The sequence below is a fragment of the Desmodus rotundus genome, chromosome 6 (assembly GCF_022682495.2).
Source record: "Desmodus rotundus isolate HL8 chromosome 6, HLdesRot8A.1, whole genome shotgun sequence".
Lineage (NCBI taxonomy): Eukaryota > Metazoa > Chordata > Mammalia > Chiroptera > Phyllostomidae > Desmodus > Desmodus rotundus.
In genome coordinates, this window is record NC_071392.1 from 140,632,563 (window position 1) to 140,647,268 (window position 14,706).

The window sequence follows — 14,706 nt, forward strand, 5'->3', positions numbered from 1 at the left end:
CCTTTTGTCAAACTCAGTCGCTCCCGGGGTGTTTTCCTGCTTCTAGCATAAGAACATCTTCCAGGTATCAAGATCAACCACAGAGAAATTTAGTGCATATTATAAACGATATAATCACCACTTTTAAATAGATTTCCAACAGGAGGGAGGCCAATGTTTCTTGCTGCTCAACACATTAGGGTCTTTTTTGATGCGGAGTTTTGCTTAGGGGCAGGGTAGTCTTCCTTTTATGATCATGTGAGATCCATAAGGACTTACAAGACTTCTTTTCTACTCTGCATAGTCTTAGGCACGGATGGGGTAGACAGAGGTATCTCATGGTGAGACAGTGGTCTTCCTGAGAAGCTACACATGGAGCAGTGGTAGGAAGAGGGCTGTAGTGGGGCGGGAAGGTGGATTCTGCTCATGCCTCTTGGTTCTGCGTGGTCACCTGCTGATTCTGGGGAGCTGTGAATTGAATGGGGAGGATTTGTATAAACAGTCTTGCCACATCTTAATTGTATTTTTAATTGCTTTTATTTTTGAAAGGCTATATGCCTCTAGTAAAGATTCCAAATGTTCAGAGGATATATAGAGAATGTTAAGTTTCCACTCACTTCCTCTAGTCCCCAGTTCTACAATTTTCCACTTCAGAGTCAACCGTATTAACCAGTTTCTTATGTTTCCCTCTGGAGATGTTCCATGTATGTAAGAATGTCACACATATGTGTATGTGAGGGAAAATGGTTTTTCCCTTTTTTGGATGAATCGTAGCACACTGTAGAGACTGTACAGCGTCATGGTTTTTTCACTTAATAGTGTATCATAAAGCTAATTCCACGTCAACACTTAGAGTTCTGCCTCACGCTTTTTAAGTGCTCTGTGGGGACACCATGATTTATTTAACCAGTTCCCCACTGATGAGCATTTAAACTGTTTTCAGTCTTTTGTACTTAAATAATGCTGCAATGACGTATTTTGAATGTAAGTTTTTGTGCACATGTGCAAATATACCTGCAAGATAAATTGCTATACATGGAACTGCTGGGTCCAGAGGACACGTGCGTTTGGACCTTGGATAGATACGGCCAAATCACAGTGGGACTGCTTTACACTGTCCCTGCTCATACATGTGCGTGTGGAGCCAGCTTGTAAATGTATCTGGGTTCTCCCTGCAGGCTGTACCAGTCAGTGAAGCTGCTCTACTCCATTGGCATCTTCTTCACCTACGCCATCCAGTTCTATGTCCCAGCCGAGATCATCATCCCCTTCTTCGTGTCCCGCGTGCCCGAGCACTGGGAGTTGGTAGTGGACCTGTCCGTGCGCACCGTGCTGGTCTGCCTGACGTGTGAGTAGAACTCAGGGAATTGCCTTGTTTGTTTATTCCCAAAGGCCATCCAGCCTCCAGGGCTTCCCATGAGGGAGAGCTTGCGCTGGAGAGCACAGGAAGCTTGGCATGCTCTCTGTTTCCGAGTTGAGGTGTGTCCTGATGGTGAGGTGAATTGATGACATGCGTGCTTTATAGGACATGGGAATAGGGACCGTTATTTATCTATCAACACGCTATGAAACGCTACAGAGGTAGTCCAAAGTTACAGATGTTGGAACTGCTATTCCATATGAAGTGTGATAAAAGCCTAAAAGAGAGCCATTTGGCCATATCCGTAATGAGTACATGTTACTTTGATAGTGCGTACGTGTTTGATTTTTCAAGTAGTCAGTTTTGCGGTGTAACAGTCTGTCCTTGGATTTCATTTCAGGCTCCGTGGTACTCTTCTAGACATTTTGGGGTGTAGGTCTATATAAATGTGTTTCTTAGATATTTTTCTATCAATTAACCAGGTGTTTGATTTATCACTTTGTGTTTTATTCCTCTTCCCCGGACCACACACCCAGGGGTGTGAATTATGAGCATACCCTATTTGCTCTTGATTGAAACCAGTATAAATTTAAAACAAAAATTAGTCCTATTTTTTCAGAGTATGTGAGTTGATACAATAGAGAACCCCAAATGACTTGATCTGTGCTATCTAATTTAAATTACTAGGATATTTGCAGTTGCTTTCCAAACTGAAATGCTTGAGTCATATATTTGTCTTTAGGCTATATTTGGCTTTTTATGTTATTTTTTAAATTTTTATTCTTTTGGAACAAGATGTCTTGCTTAGTACGTTGAGACTTCCCCAGAGATTTTTTTATTACTCATTTTGTCTTTGGAATAAATACAGGTCTCCGTGATTTTTTAAAAATTGAACCAGAATTGAGTGTTTAGGGAGAAATATGTGAATGTTGTCTGGCTTTCACTCATTGTATGGGAAATCAGAAATGATTTTATTGGTTACCTGTTAGCAAGAGAAGGGCAGGCAAGAGACTATCCATTCTTTTCAACTGCCCAAGCAAAATAGAGAGAACAGGCTAGTGTCTATCCCAGAATAGACCCCTCAGGGGAATAGCCTAGTGCCTATACCAGAATGGACCTCCCTCAGGGGACAGATTAGTACCTATCCCAGAATGGACCTCATCAAGGGAACAGACTATATCTATCCCAGGATAGACCTCTTCAAGAGAATGGCCTTGTGCCCGTCCCAGAATGGACCTCCTCAAGGGAACAAACGAGTGCCCCTAACAGAGTGGACCTCCTCCAGCCACCTGAAGTTCTTTTTTGTGCTACTTAAAGGGTGTGGGTGGAAGCTTATCATCCTGGATATCTGTGTGGAAAGAACTCACTGGAGTAAGAGACTAAAGGCCTTTCGTGACTTTGTGATTTCATCTTGGGCAGCACTCCTGCTGAGGCTTTCTATCTGACTGGGGCTGGGCAGGAGCTGGGCAGAGGGTGGACACTTTGATTTTTCCAGGCCCAGAGAGCTGATGACAGCCAAGAATCTGACTTCAACTTGTAGCCTTTGTTTGGTAGATCCTCAGTCTCTCTCTAGTCCAGGCTATAGAAACAGCACACTCAGCAGCTAACCCAGGGCTACCTGCAGGTCACTGCTGGCCCAGAGCTGCTGCAAAGAAAGGAAGGTGACATATCTTACTTTTCCAGTAAATGGCTTTGATGCGTGCTGATAGGATGCTTGGACTCTAGATTTTACCCCTGTCTTCTGCCAGCAACTCTGGATGCTTTGATTCAGATATGTATGTTTCTTCTGTGGATGTATTAGCTCTTAAGTATTGAGGAGATGGATTCTACATGTACGTGTTTATAATGTCAGCTCTCAGGGCCCCAATTCTGGGATCTGACGGGTGTTGGGAGAAAAGATGGGGATATTTCATGTAACTGGCTTTCTTTCAAAGTGGTTCCTCTAGAAAAACCAGGCCCGTCTAGGTGAAACATGCTGTCACTGCCTAGGGAGCAGCTTCTCCCTGACCTGAGAGCTGGGCAGTGATGCTGGGCCTGGTTTCTCTCACTGCCCCATTTCCTTCTATAATCTTGCTTCAGCCTCCAGTAGCATATGTCTTGCTTCCTGCCAGCTTTCTTTCCGTTGCACCCTGCAGGAGCCACCACTCTCTGATTCACAGACCTCATGCTGTCCTTGCTTGCCTCTTGGTTTTGCTTCACTTTTCCTGGCTCTGTCTGTGGGTCCCACCTCCCTCTGACGACATGCCGCTCAAAGGACTCGAGCTGCTTTTGATCTTGAAGCAGGCGGTCAGTTGTTTTTTCCCTTCTGTGATCTCTTGTGACTTTGCATTGAATTGTCATCCTATTAAAGGATGCAGCCCCTTCATCTCTGAGCACTCTGGCTTCTCTAACCTTCCCTGGAGACTTTGAAGTAATTGTGGGATTCAGGAGAGGCATTTCACTGTAGCACCCATTTAAATGTGATGTGAGTTCATTTTGTTTCTGTTTCTTTGTACTTCCATAACTTTGTGCACAAGGTTACTTCGTACATGATTTCAGAGCTTTGGTATAACTCATTGTTTTCACTTGTACCCATACATTTTAATGGCAGCTTTTTATTTCTGGTGTTTTCTTATATTTTTCCCAATTTTTCCTCCTCTTCCTCACCCTTCATCCTCAAGGGGAGCAGGGTGATTTGGTCCAAGCCTCATTTTTTTTCCACTTGGAATTGAACTTTCTCAATACTCTCCCCTACCCCACAAAGACTGCTGTGTCTACTTTTTGATGCTGAATTTCAGACTGCGAGAAGGAGGGGTTGGGAAAATAATGCATGCCAGGGAATGGTGCTCATTTTGTTATGATTTCATATGGAATAGTATTTACTTTCAGCCTATGTGTTTAGAAATGCCAACTCAGCCAGTCACCTTATGTCCAGAACTTGTGTAGAAGGGGAGGCTGGGAGAGTCTGGCTCCACCTGGAGAGCTCAAAGGTGCGGGAAAAATAGTTTCTTAGGATTCCATGAGGCACTAACCTGTCCTTCAGTGGTTGCTACTAATTCTCTGGCATTTGCCATGTGAAACATTTCACTTCAGTTAGCTGTGAGAATATCAGAAACCTATTGTTGAAGATGTAATAACATAAAACCATACCAACTGAGAGGCCTGTTGAGACCAGAATGTATAGCCAAATGTAAAACATTCCAGCAGCCAGACCCTTTAGAGCAGCGGTCCCCCATCTTTTTGGCACCAGGGACCGGTTTTGTGGAAGACAGTTTTTTCCACAGACCAAGGGTTGGGGGGTGGTTTCAGGATGATTCAAGCACATAGATTCGCCTGTGAGAATCTACTGCCCCCACCGATCTGACAGGAGGTGGAGCTCAGGCAGTAATGGGGACGATGGGGAGCAGCTGTAAATGCAGGTGAAGCTTCGCCAGCTTGCCCACCACTCAACTGCTGCTGTGCGGCCCAGGTCCTAACAGGCCTGGTTCGTCCCCCGCTATAGAGCACAGAGCTGCCAGGTCCAGAGTAGCTTCTGGCCTCACACTTAGCGGCCTTATGGCTAATGAAGAAGCGGAGCAGCGTAAATGAGTTGTGCCTGTGCCCCAGCCCCGGGGACCCTCATGAGGCCTCAGTTTCCTCAACTGTAAGGTATGGCGGGTATCCACTAAGGTTTTCTCTCAAGTTCAAAATTCTGTGACTCTGCACAACTACTTTGAGCCTGATTTTAGGTTTTGACCAAAATATTGCTTGAAAAAAGAAAGTTAATGTAAAGATATTTGGAGAAGGTTTAGATCTAAGGTTATTGAAGGCATTCCCGGTATCCCACTGTCCTAACGAAATAACTTTCTTTGGCGTTTTATCATCTGTGTTAATCCCCTTGCATGCATTTTAAAAATAATTTCAACCGTAGTATATCTAACTTTGTCTTTTGCATTTTATTTAATATTAGATCATGAAAATACATATTCTTCATAAATATTTTCATGACTGCATGATAGTCCATTTATTGATGGATCATATTTACTGAATTACTTCTTTAGTGTTGGACATGTAGGTTGTTCCCCTGGCTTTTCTACTTTTCAAATTTATACCCCCATTAAACGAAATTATATATCTGTCTAAGACTATAATTAATTTAAAGGTAGATTTCTAGACATATAAGAGTAACATGGGTGGGCTTTACGAACATCACTCATAACAGAACAGCAGAAAGAGCCCTGGCTGGTGTGGCTCAGTGGGTTGAGTGTCAGCCTGTGAACCAAAGGGTCGCCAGTTTGATTCCCCATCAGGGCACATGTCTGGGTTGTGGGCCAGCCCCACAGTGGGAGTGCACGACAGGTAACCACAAATTGATGTTTCTCTCCCTCTCTCCTTCCCTTCCCCTGTCTCTAAATATAAATAAATAAAATCTTTTAAAAAGCAGCAAAAAGAGCTTCTGGACACACAGAAGCTATTAAGTGTCCAATTGGTATATGATTTTAGATCATATTTCTGTAAGTTTGTTTTTGTACTCTTAAGTGCTTTCTCTTCTCTTGTATATTAGTCAGCTCTTTCTGTTCCTGGTCTAAAACCACAGACTCCAGAATCCCAATTGGTTCCTTCTCTGAGCACGGCCGTTTACCTCATGTTATCTCAGCCGTTAAAACATCCTCTGTGTAGTCTTTTAACCCAAAGGGAAGATGTTTTGTAATACCATTGGAGCCCTCTTGACTAATCGTGTGGTCCAGTTGAGTTGTCCTCAGCCCCCACTTTCTGGACAGGGTGCAGCTAAGCTGCTGCAGGGGCCTGTGGACCTGCCAGTTGGGAGTTTGCTGTCTTCCTGTTCTGTGGGCCCTTTTTTGTGGGGGGGTGCAGAGAGAGTGGGGAGAGGGTATTCCTAGTTGGCACTTCTTGAGATCCCTACCTTCTTGAGTTTCTCTTTCTAGAGGGCTTTAACTCATAAATACATTTAAAGGTTTTAGTCGCTCCCGTATCTTTCCTAAGTACATGATTCTGCCTCTGGAATTAGTTAAAACTAGTTTCTACGTTTCACATGGTGGCAAAACAGATATCCCTGCTGTTGAGCCCTTGGGGCTTTATGCCAATCTGGGCCTCCTCTTTCTCTTCCCCATATTAGTGGGAGGCCTGCTCTTTTTGCCTCCTCACATTATCTTTCTCCAATGACAGGCTTTATTTAGGGCTCAGTTGTGGTATCTGGTCCATCTAGGGCAGGGGGATGGTCTTTCTTTTCCAGCCCTGTGGTCCTGGCTTTAAGAGAAAAAATTTGCCTGTTTAAAAATATCTATTAAACAGGAAAATAGAGACAAATGTACTTGAACAACAATAAAATGTATATATATATTTTTAAATATCTATCAAGAATATTTTTGTTAAGCATGCTTGTCTTATATATCTTTTGTAGTAAAAACAAGAACCAATTTTTAGATTGCTTTTAAAATATCATGATGAAGTGAAACATCTCTTCAATCTGAGAAAAGATTCTGATCACAGGAGCTTCTGTTTCCGTTTCCACTTAATTCTTATCGCAGAGTGTGTGGAGCACATCTGACTTGACTTCACACTCTATCGTGAATGTCCATCTGTCCTTCAGGTTAATGTGACAGATGGAGAGGAAATGACAGGCTCAGAGTGGGAGGGGCCAGGCAGGTCATCTGACTTGTCTCCTCTGGCTACTCACTGTCCCTGATAAAGGCCTCCCTTCGGTCGAGCGGGCTGGAGCAGCCGCAGAGACCAGTGGAATGACGCGCTCTCCTTTTAATGGTGCAAAGCCAGGTGGGCTGGAAGCGACGTTTGGCACAACCATGTGTCTGGGACAGGAGTCCCATGGCTCTGCTGTGCCACCCTTGAGCAGCACACAGTGCTTTCCAGTTGACAGTGAGTTGGGGGACACATCCCAGAGCACATTCCTGAGATACTGAATCTGCATTGTGTAGTTGCTGAAAATGCAGAGGTGGGCGAGACCTCAGCAATCAATCAGTATTAGTACCATCACCTATTTCATGGGTAAACAAACTGAGTCTCAGAATGGTGAGCCAGTTTACCCTGGGTCACAGCCTGCCACTAAGCAGGGATGGTAATTATAGTAGTTGACATTTATGAAGCATTCGCTATGTACGTACTTCTCTAAAATCTTTATATTTGACCATCCCTGTTCAGCAGTAGGGCAAATAAGAGTCTAAAGGAGGGTAAGTAACTGACTGGTTTGTGGTGGGCCTGGGATACAAGCCTGGGTTCTGAGTCCAGAGCCTGACCTCTCAACCACAATCATGCGTGGGCAGGTGGAGACCCAGACCCCAGAGAGGGCAAGTGTCTTATTCCGGGACACACAGCAGATCAGCTCCCGTTGAGCACTGGTTTATCCATGAGGAGAACACTGTTTTGTCATTAGGCAGTTTACCTCCAGCTTCCCTCCAGATTCAACCCTGAAGTTTTGAGGAATGTCACTAACTCCGTTTACTTGGAAATGTGAGGGCTGGAAGAGACTGTTGTTAAGCGGCTGCACTTTTGTAGACCTTCTGACGGCTTCAGAACAGTGAAGGTGTTGTGGGTGACTGCCGCCTGGGCTGGTCGCTAGAGGTAGGAAAGAGGACAGGATTGCTCCAAGGCTGTGAAACCATGGCAGGGCCAGGTCTGAGGCGCAGGACTCCTGTACTCTCTGTTGTTACAGGCTTCAAAACCCTGTGTTATTTCCTTTACAAAGCAGAGAGAGGTCTGGGCTGACTATGTGCAGGATTCTCTGCCAAACCATTGTGGTGTCTCCCTGGCAGAGCTAACCCAACATCTGACTCCCCCAGTTCTTAGACAGGATCTTTCTGGTCAGCCAGATCCGCTGCTCTCCCTCCTCTTGCAGGTCTCTATATTGGTCTCTATTTTCTTACTAATCAAGTTCTTGATGGAACTGTACCAGGGGCTTGAGGTCCTGGATTCTAGTCCTAGCTCTGTCACTTTATATCATGTAACCTCTCTGGGCCTTTCTTTCAATGGGAAGATAATCACGGTGTGGAGTTATATACCCGTGTAGCACAGGCAAGTTCAGCTCAACGAGTAGAATGCGGGTTGTGTAGTCGGCGAGACACTAGATGTTCTGCCGTGATGGAAGTATTCTGGGTCTGTGCTGTCCAGGACAGTAGCCGCTCGGCACAGGTGGCTGTTGCGTCCTTGGAATGTGGCCAGTGTGAACGGGGAACTGAATTCACTTAAAGTTCAATAGCTAGTGACTAGTAAGTGCAAGACAGGAGATATGAATCTGCCCCTCCCCTAATAAATCTCGTTTCCCACAGGCCTCTCCTCTTACTGCCAGGAGTGGTATTCCAGTTTAAAAGCAAGTGTTTCTCGTAAAGCCTGGCCTCTAAATGCAACCCAGGACTTTCCGTCTGATGCTCAGCCAAAGAGGCAGCGATCCATTGATCGGTTCAGAAGTCCCTCTGAAGGGGAAAATTGGCTGCGTTGGACTCAGATGTTCTGACAGTCTCACCAGTGTGACGCCTTCCTCTGAGCAATTTGACTGCGTTTTTGCTCTATGAAGTTAGAACGGAAACCCCCATGGCCAATGTAACTCGTTAGGGCTCAGGGAGGTGATTCATGTGCCCTGGGTTGCCGTTCTAATGCTGAGGACTTCCAGTTGGAGGCCAGCAGTGGGGAAGGCAGGCTTCGAAATGCATCTGAGTACTAACAAGTTAAGGATGCACTTTCCATGAGCAGTGAAGAACACACTCAGGATGATAGTATGAACTGTGTTGCATGCCTGCCACACACTAGGCCTTTTGTTAAGTGCTCGTGTGACCTCCTTTAGTCCTCATGACATCTCTGTGACATAGGAGCCATTAGTATTCTCATTTTGCCCACAATAAAACTGGAGAATAGAAAGGAGCCATAGCTTCCCCAATGTCACTCAGGTAGAACCAGGGTTCAAACACAAGAGCCTAATTCCAGAGCCCATAATCCTCAATAAACTTGGGAAACATTGGCCTTCACCTCCCGTGGAAAGCTGAGTTAGATAGGATGGTGGGATTGCTGGGCACTGGCTCGATGTGACCAGTGAAACCTGTTCCCCTTGGTTTGAACCACACTGTCCGAGCAGCTTGACAGCGGCGCGGTCGTTGGTGTGGCAGGGAAGCTGATGCCGTTCTCTAGGGCAGCCCCTGTTCATCTTTGTCATCCCCACCTTCCTCACGCACACCCGAGCTGGAGTCTCAGGCGTGGGAACCACTCACTAGCTTGTCCTGGCACGGGGACGAGGTCATCGTGTGTGCGCTCAGCCTGCACACAGAGCTACTTCTACTTCCCCTGTAGGATCATGCTCTGTGAAATGGGGTTTACCATGGCACCGTTCCAGGGGGAGGCTTTCCCCATTTTGATTCTTGTCAGTCAAGTAGAGATTTTGTGTTGGAGGTATGCTCAGTGGTAAGACAGTGAGCAGTCACTCGGAAATGGTCCACTTCCTTTTTTGCTCCACACTCTCTCTCCTTTGTAGGACCGGAATGCATTGGAATGTCATTTGGTTCCTTTTGGGGGGGGAGATGAAAATCATGTATGGCAGTAGGAAAGCTGAAAGGCAGGTGACTGGAGCCAGTCCCAGTTTTGCCGAACTTGCAGGGAGACCCAGGTTCCTCCCCCTGGGCATTCATTTTCTCATCTGTGAGATGAGAGGTTGGGCCGGTGTCTAAGTCTCTCTGGAGCTCTCCATTCTGTGAGGAGGACACTTGCTAAATTTGCAGGACAGTGAGGATGTTCCTTCCAGCTCTGGGCAGCCTTGAACATCCATGTCCTCTCTTCCGCAGGCATCTTGGCCATCCTCATCCCCCGCCTGGACCTGGTCATCTCCCTGGTGGGCTCCGTGAGCAGCAGCGCCCTGGCGCTCATCATCCCGCCCCTCCTGGAGATCACCACCTACTACTCGGAGGGCATGAGCCCCCTCGCCATCGCCAAGGACGCCCTGATCAGCATCCTGGGCTTCGTGGGTTTTGTGGTGGGGACATATGAGGCTCTCTATGAGCTGATCCAGCCAAGCAATGCTCCCATTTTTATCAACTCCACCAGTGCCTCTGCATAGCTGTCTGGGTGCATCCCCTGCACCTGCCCTCCCTACCCCCGTGTGTTCCCTAGCACCTGGACCCAGAGCCTTAGGGAGGGTCCAGGCTCTGGGAAAAAGCAAGGTTGCTGTTCAGGAAGCCCGCTACCTGGCGCCCAGGTTCCCTGGGCCAGGTAGGATTGAGAGCGGGGGGAGAGTGGCTAGCAGATATGCAGGAGGTACCTTTAGTGGCAGTGCCATCATTGTTCATTTGTGCTTATTTAACCCAGAACCTTAGAGCTGTTTTCCCTCATCATGCCTTCTCCCTTCCCTGCCTCTCTCCTCTGACCCTCCTCCCCGAAATTATTCTTTTTGCACAGCCACTTTATTTAAAAATTTTAACATTTCATTTTCTGGTCTAGGTCTAGACTAAATAAGTAAGAACTCACTCTCTTTATAAAGTCGGGCCTATCTCTCCCAAATATTTTACCTCAATATTCTCCTACCTATTCAAGTCTCCAGCAGGTGTCTGGATCTACCTAGTAGTTTAAACCAGCCCCCAAAGCTGGAGTTCTTAATCTTCACTCTCTCCGGCTTGCTGTGACCCTTGGCAACACCTTCTCTTCTCTGATTTCCTTGTGTAGGTCACGATACTGTATTCTTAGTTGCTTTAGCTCCCAAAAGACATCAATTGCTGCCTCAATTGAAAATATTTATATTTTATTTTATTTAAAATTAGCTTTTGTTTTTAGACTCTCTAGATCTGAGGTTATCGTGAATCACTCCTTCCTCAGTAAACTTGCATCAGCTTTTTCCTGCTGAAAAGAAACTTGTTCCAGGAAATGTCTGCGTAGGTCCTCAGCACACGAGGCTGAGTACCTCAGATATCAATCAGGATCTTCTAAATGTGTACCTCTGTGGGGAGGCCTGCACTTGGCCTCCCATGGACCAACCTGATTTCATATTGAGTAGATATGAAGGACTCAGGAAATACCTGCTAGTGCACTAAAGCCAAAGGAAAGTACGGCCGAGTGTTTCTGCCCACGGGAAGCTTATGAAATGGTGGCTTTGTGCGTTCAGGCCTCTTTTTCAGCCTCAGGCGCTGGCCTGCAGACAGCATGGCCGCATTCAGCTGCCGTGGTGCCGGGAAGACACCCACACTGTTGCCATGGGCGAGACCGTGAGGCCAGTGTGCACAGGCAGTCGAAATTAAGTTCAGAGAATTTCCAGCTGCTGGTCTGACACTAAGTGCAGTGCGTGGTTGTTTACAATCAGCGGGCGATCAGGCAGGCACAGTGCCCTGTCTGGCTGCCTTTGTGACCTGGACTCTATAGGTGCCACTTAGTTGGGATGTCAGTCCCCTGTGTTCTAAACACTAATTATGATGCCTGTCCCTCCCCCTGAGTATCAGAAATAGCCTCAGGGTTGGCTCACCTCAAGGTCAGCCTTCAGATTTGGGAAGAAGCTGCAGAGAAGGCAGAGGATGGTACACTGCCTTGCTTTTGGCTGCCCTGTCTTCCCTCTAGGTGTGAGAAAGCATTCAGAAGGGCGTTAGTTGTCGGCTCTTTATCTCCTGAGCTGTGTGCGTGTATGTGTGTGTATATGCACATGTGGTAGGGTCCCGCTGTCCTCCACTCCTGTCACTAGGCGCTTGCTTACTTACCGGGAGCTACGGTTTGCCCTGAAAGGTAGGAGAGCAGCACAACTTTATCAGGGCTTTTTTGGTTTTGTGTTTTACCAAAGCTCCTAAGGGCTCTGACCCACCTTTGCAGCCCCAGCTTTTTCTTCCTTTTCTGTTCCAAAGCCAAACTTTCTCACTGTAGTGACTCTTGAGTCCCTGACAGTTTATTTACTTGGAAGATGTGATCAGTGGTGACTTGGTCTCCTTTAGGAGAAGGACACTTTGCATCCACCATTTCTGCTCATTGGTGGTCCCAAACAGGTGCTTATATGACCAAGATTCTAGCTGGGGGTGGCAGCAGCCCTGCCCTCTGAAGCCTCAGGCTTAGAAATTACCAAAGTGGGCTCAGGAATCATCATCTCCTGTTCGCAAGCCTGGGCTCCAGCAGTCTTTCCGCAGTGGTCCCGAGAGTGAGAAGGTGCGAGTCAGTAGAAGTGGGTCAGATGTGTGTCCTGCCCACAGCCTCTGTGGTGGAAACTTCTGTGCATGCAGGGAGCTGCTCGAAGCTGTCCTGTCCAGATGGGCAGTCACACTGGGACTCTGATGCTGGAATTGAGGGGTAGGTAGCACAGTACTGAGGTCCTCTGACCCCAGGTCTTAGCTAAATGCAGACTATTGCTTCAGGATCCCTGACCCAGAGAATGTGGTGTATAGGCGAGGTGGCTCGGGCTTTGGGGCATCTGGAAGCTATTTGGCTTGGCTTTCCCTCCGTTTGATCTCTTTTCTGTGCTCCTGACTTGATAGCCTGATCACCTGGCTGACTCAGAGGACCAGGCAAGATGAACCCAGTCAGTGGGCCTTTCGGTTGTGCAGTTGCCCTGCAGTTTGGCGCTGAGTAAAGGGGTCAGCCTGAGGATGGCAATGGGAGGGATCCCTTCCTCCTCTTCTGGAAGCAGCCATCTGGGCCCGCTGAGGGAAGCTTCCTCTTCTGCTGCCTCTGGGCCTTCTGTAGTCAGGGAGCCCTTGGTTTCTTCTCGCCACTCTTTAGGAACCAGAACCACCTGCCCAGCCGCTTCCTGTGCCTTGCTCCAGCCCCTGGAAAAAAGCTCCAGCATAAGCAGGAGTCTGATCAGGAGCAACAAAGCAAAGGCTTACTGTAGTGTGAGGCTGCATCTGCCAAGCCAAAGGCAAATCCTGGGTTTTCTGGCTCAGTACTGTTAGGCTCTGTGTCCCTCCCCCAGTCTCCTCATGCAGCCCCAGATTTTTATTAGCTCAGAGGTCGCTACTCAGAGCCCCCTGTTCTGACCTGCAAACGCCACTATCAGGAGCCAGTTTCCAGCTCCCTGTCGGCAATGTACCTCCCCTTAAATGCAGGTGCTTGCTGGGAAGAGCATGACCTGGCATATTCTATTCAATTTGCCTAGAAGTTGTCACCATTCACGAGCAATGTGATTTATAATGTGCCGCTGTCCAGCTGCTAGGACCCCTTCATCCGCACAAACCCTGGCCCGATATATGTGAGTGTAGGGCACGTCTTAGCTGAGCGGCTTATGCCCTGCCCTGTCATTCACCTCCCCAGCCAGATCCACTGGCTGGTGCTCACTACTCTCTGCCTTCACAAAAGGTAAAATCTGCAGTTTCAGCAATTGTCTTAAAGTGATGATCCCACCGGACAGGTGTGTTAGGAAAATCTTCCCCCTCCCCTGTACTCCTGTCTTGCTCTTTTCTCCTCCAGTTCCTCCCCAAATTAGAGAATATCACTTCTGTTTAACACTACATGTTTCTTTGGAAGTGCAAAATCTCAGTCTATGTCTGTTTACAGCTTTCTGTGTCCACTTTTCACGGCAGGGGGTCTGTGTCGGTGGGTTTATGTCGTAGCTGGTAAGCAGGCAGCAGCATTCACCCTGGCCAGAGCACGACGCTGGGTGCTCACAGTGCAGACACCCAGTGCAAGGGGCACGCCCTGCTAACTGGCGAGTCGGCTCCAAGTCTGCCGCAGAATTAAATTTTCCGAAGGACGTTACAAATCTCCAGGACCGTGAGGGGAAGAAGAGACAGTGTGGTTTTCCTTTGCGGTCCGTGCTCGATACTCTCAGGCAGTTAGTCCTGCGGGCGGCAAGGCTGTTTGCTCTGACAGAGTCGGTTTGTCGCATTTCTTCCCTGTCCTTTGTACCACGGGGTCCTCCTCTGGCCGGGGGACACAAATGGTGCTGATACGAGGTTATCAGAGTGTGGGGGGTGGGGCGGGGGTGAGGGTGGAGGGTGCCTATCATAAGCTGTGTTTTCTCATTTAAATCAAGGTGATTCTGGGGAAGCCATTTTCTTCTAGTGAACGGTACAATTCTGTGACTATTGTAAACCATGTCAGTGGGTGTGTGACTAGAGGAGTATCAAACCTGCCGTCCAGCAGGTTGTGACAACCACACAGTGCTGGGCGTGTTGTGTGCCTATACGAATGTGTGCTCCCACGTGGCATGTGCAGAAATCGGATCGTGCAGGAGCTCCTAGAGGGTGTCATTTGGGGTTCTGCACACGGATCATGTGGTAAACTTTTCCTTTTCAATAAATGAATTTTATTTTTTATTTTTGAAGGTTGTGGTCTGTGTCTTTGTTTTCACTTTTTTTTTTTTTAATGTCACCGAGATCCCCTTACTTGATCTTACGTCAAAATGTTTCAAGTTTATTTCATAGAGTTCATGATTGGGGGCGTCGTGTGAACAGTAGAACCACCTATGAGATTGAGAGTCCCACAGAGAA

The 14,706-nt window shown here is 47.3% G+C and overlaps 1 protein-coding gene across 1 annotated transcript in view; it reads left to right on the forward strand.

Annotated features, from left to right (window-relative positions):
- The window catches only part of SLC36A1 (solute carrier family 36 member 1), a 33,617-nt gene extending 19,077 nt beyond the window's left edge, over positions 1–14,540 (forward strand). Inside the window, exons 9-10 of the mRNA XM_045184951.3 lie at positions 1,158–1,327; positions 10,099–14,540. Coding sequence (XP_045040886.2) covers positions 1,158–1,327; positions 10,099–10,370 — 442 coding nt within the window. The 3' untranslated portion in view covers positions 10,371–14,540. The remainder of the gene's footprint in view (positions 1–1,157; positions 1,328–10,098) is intronic.
- The last annotated feature ends 166 nt before the right edge of the window (positions 14,541–14,706 follow it).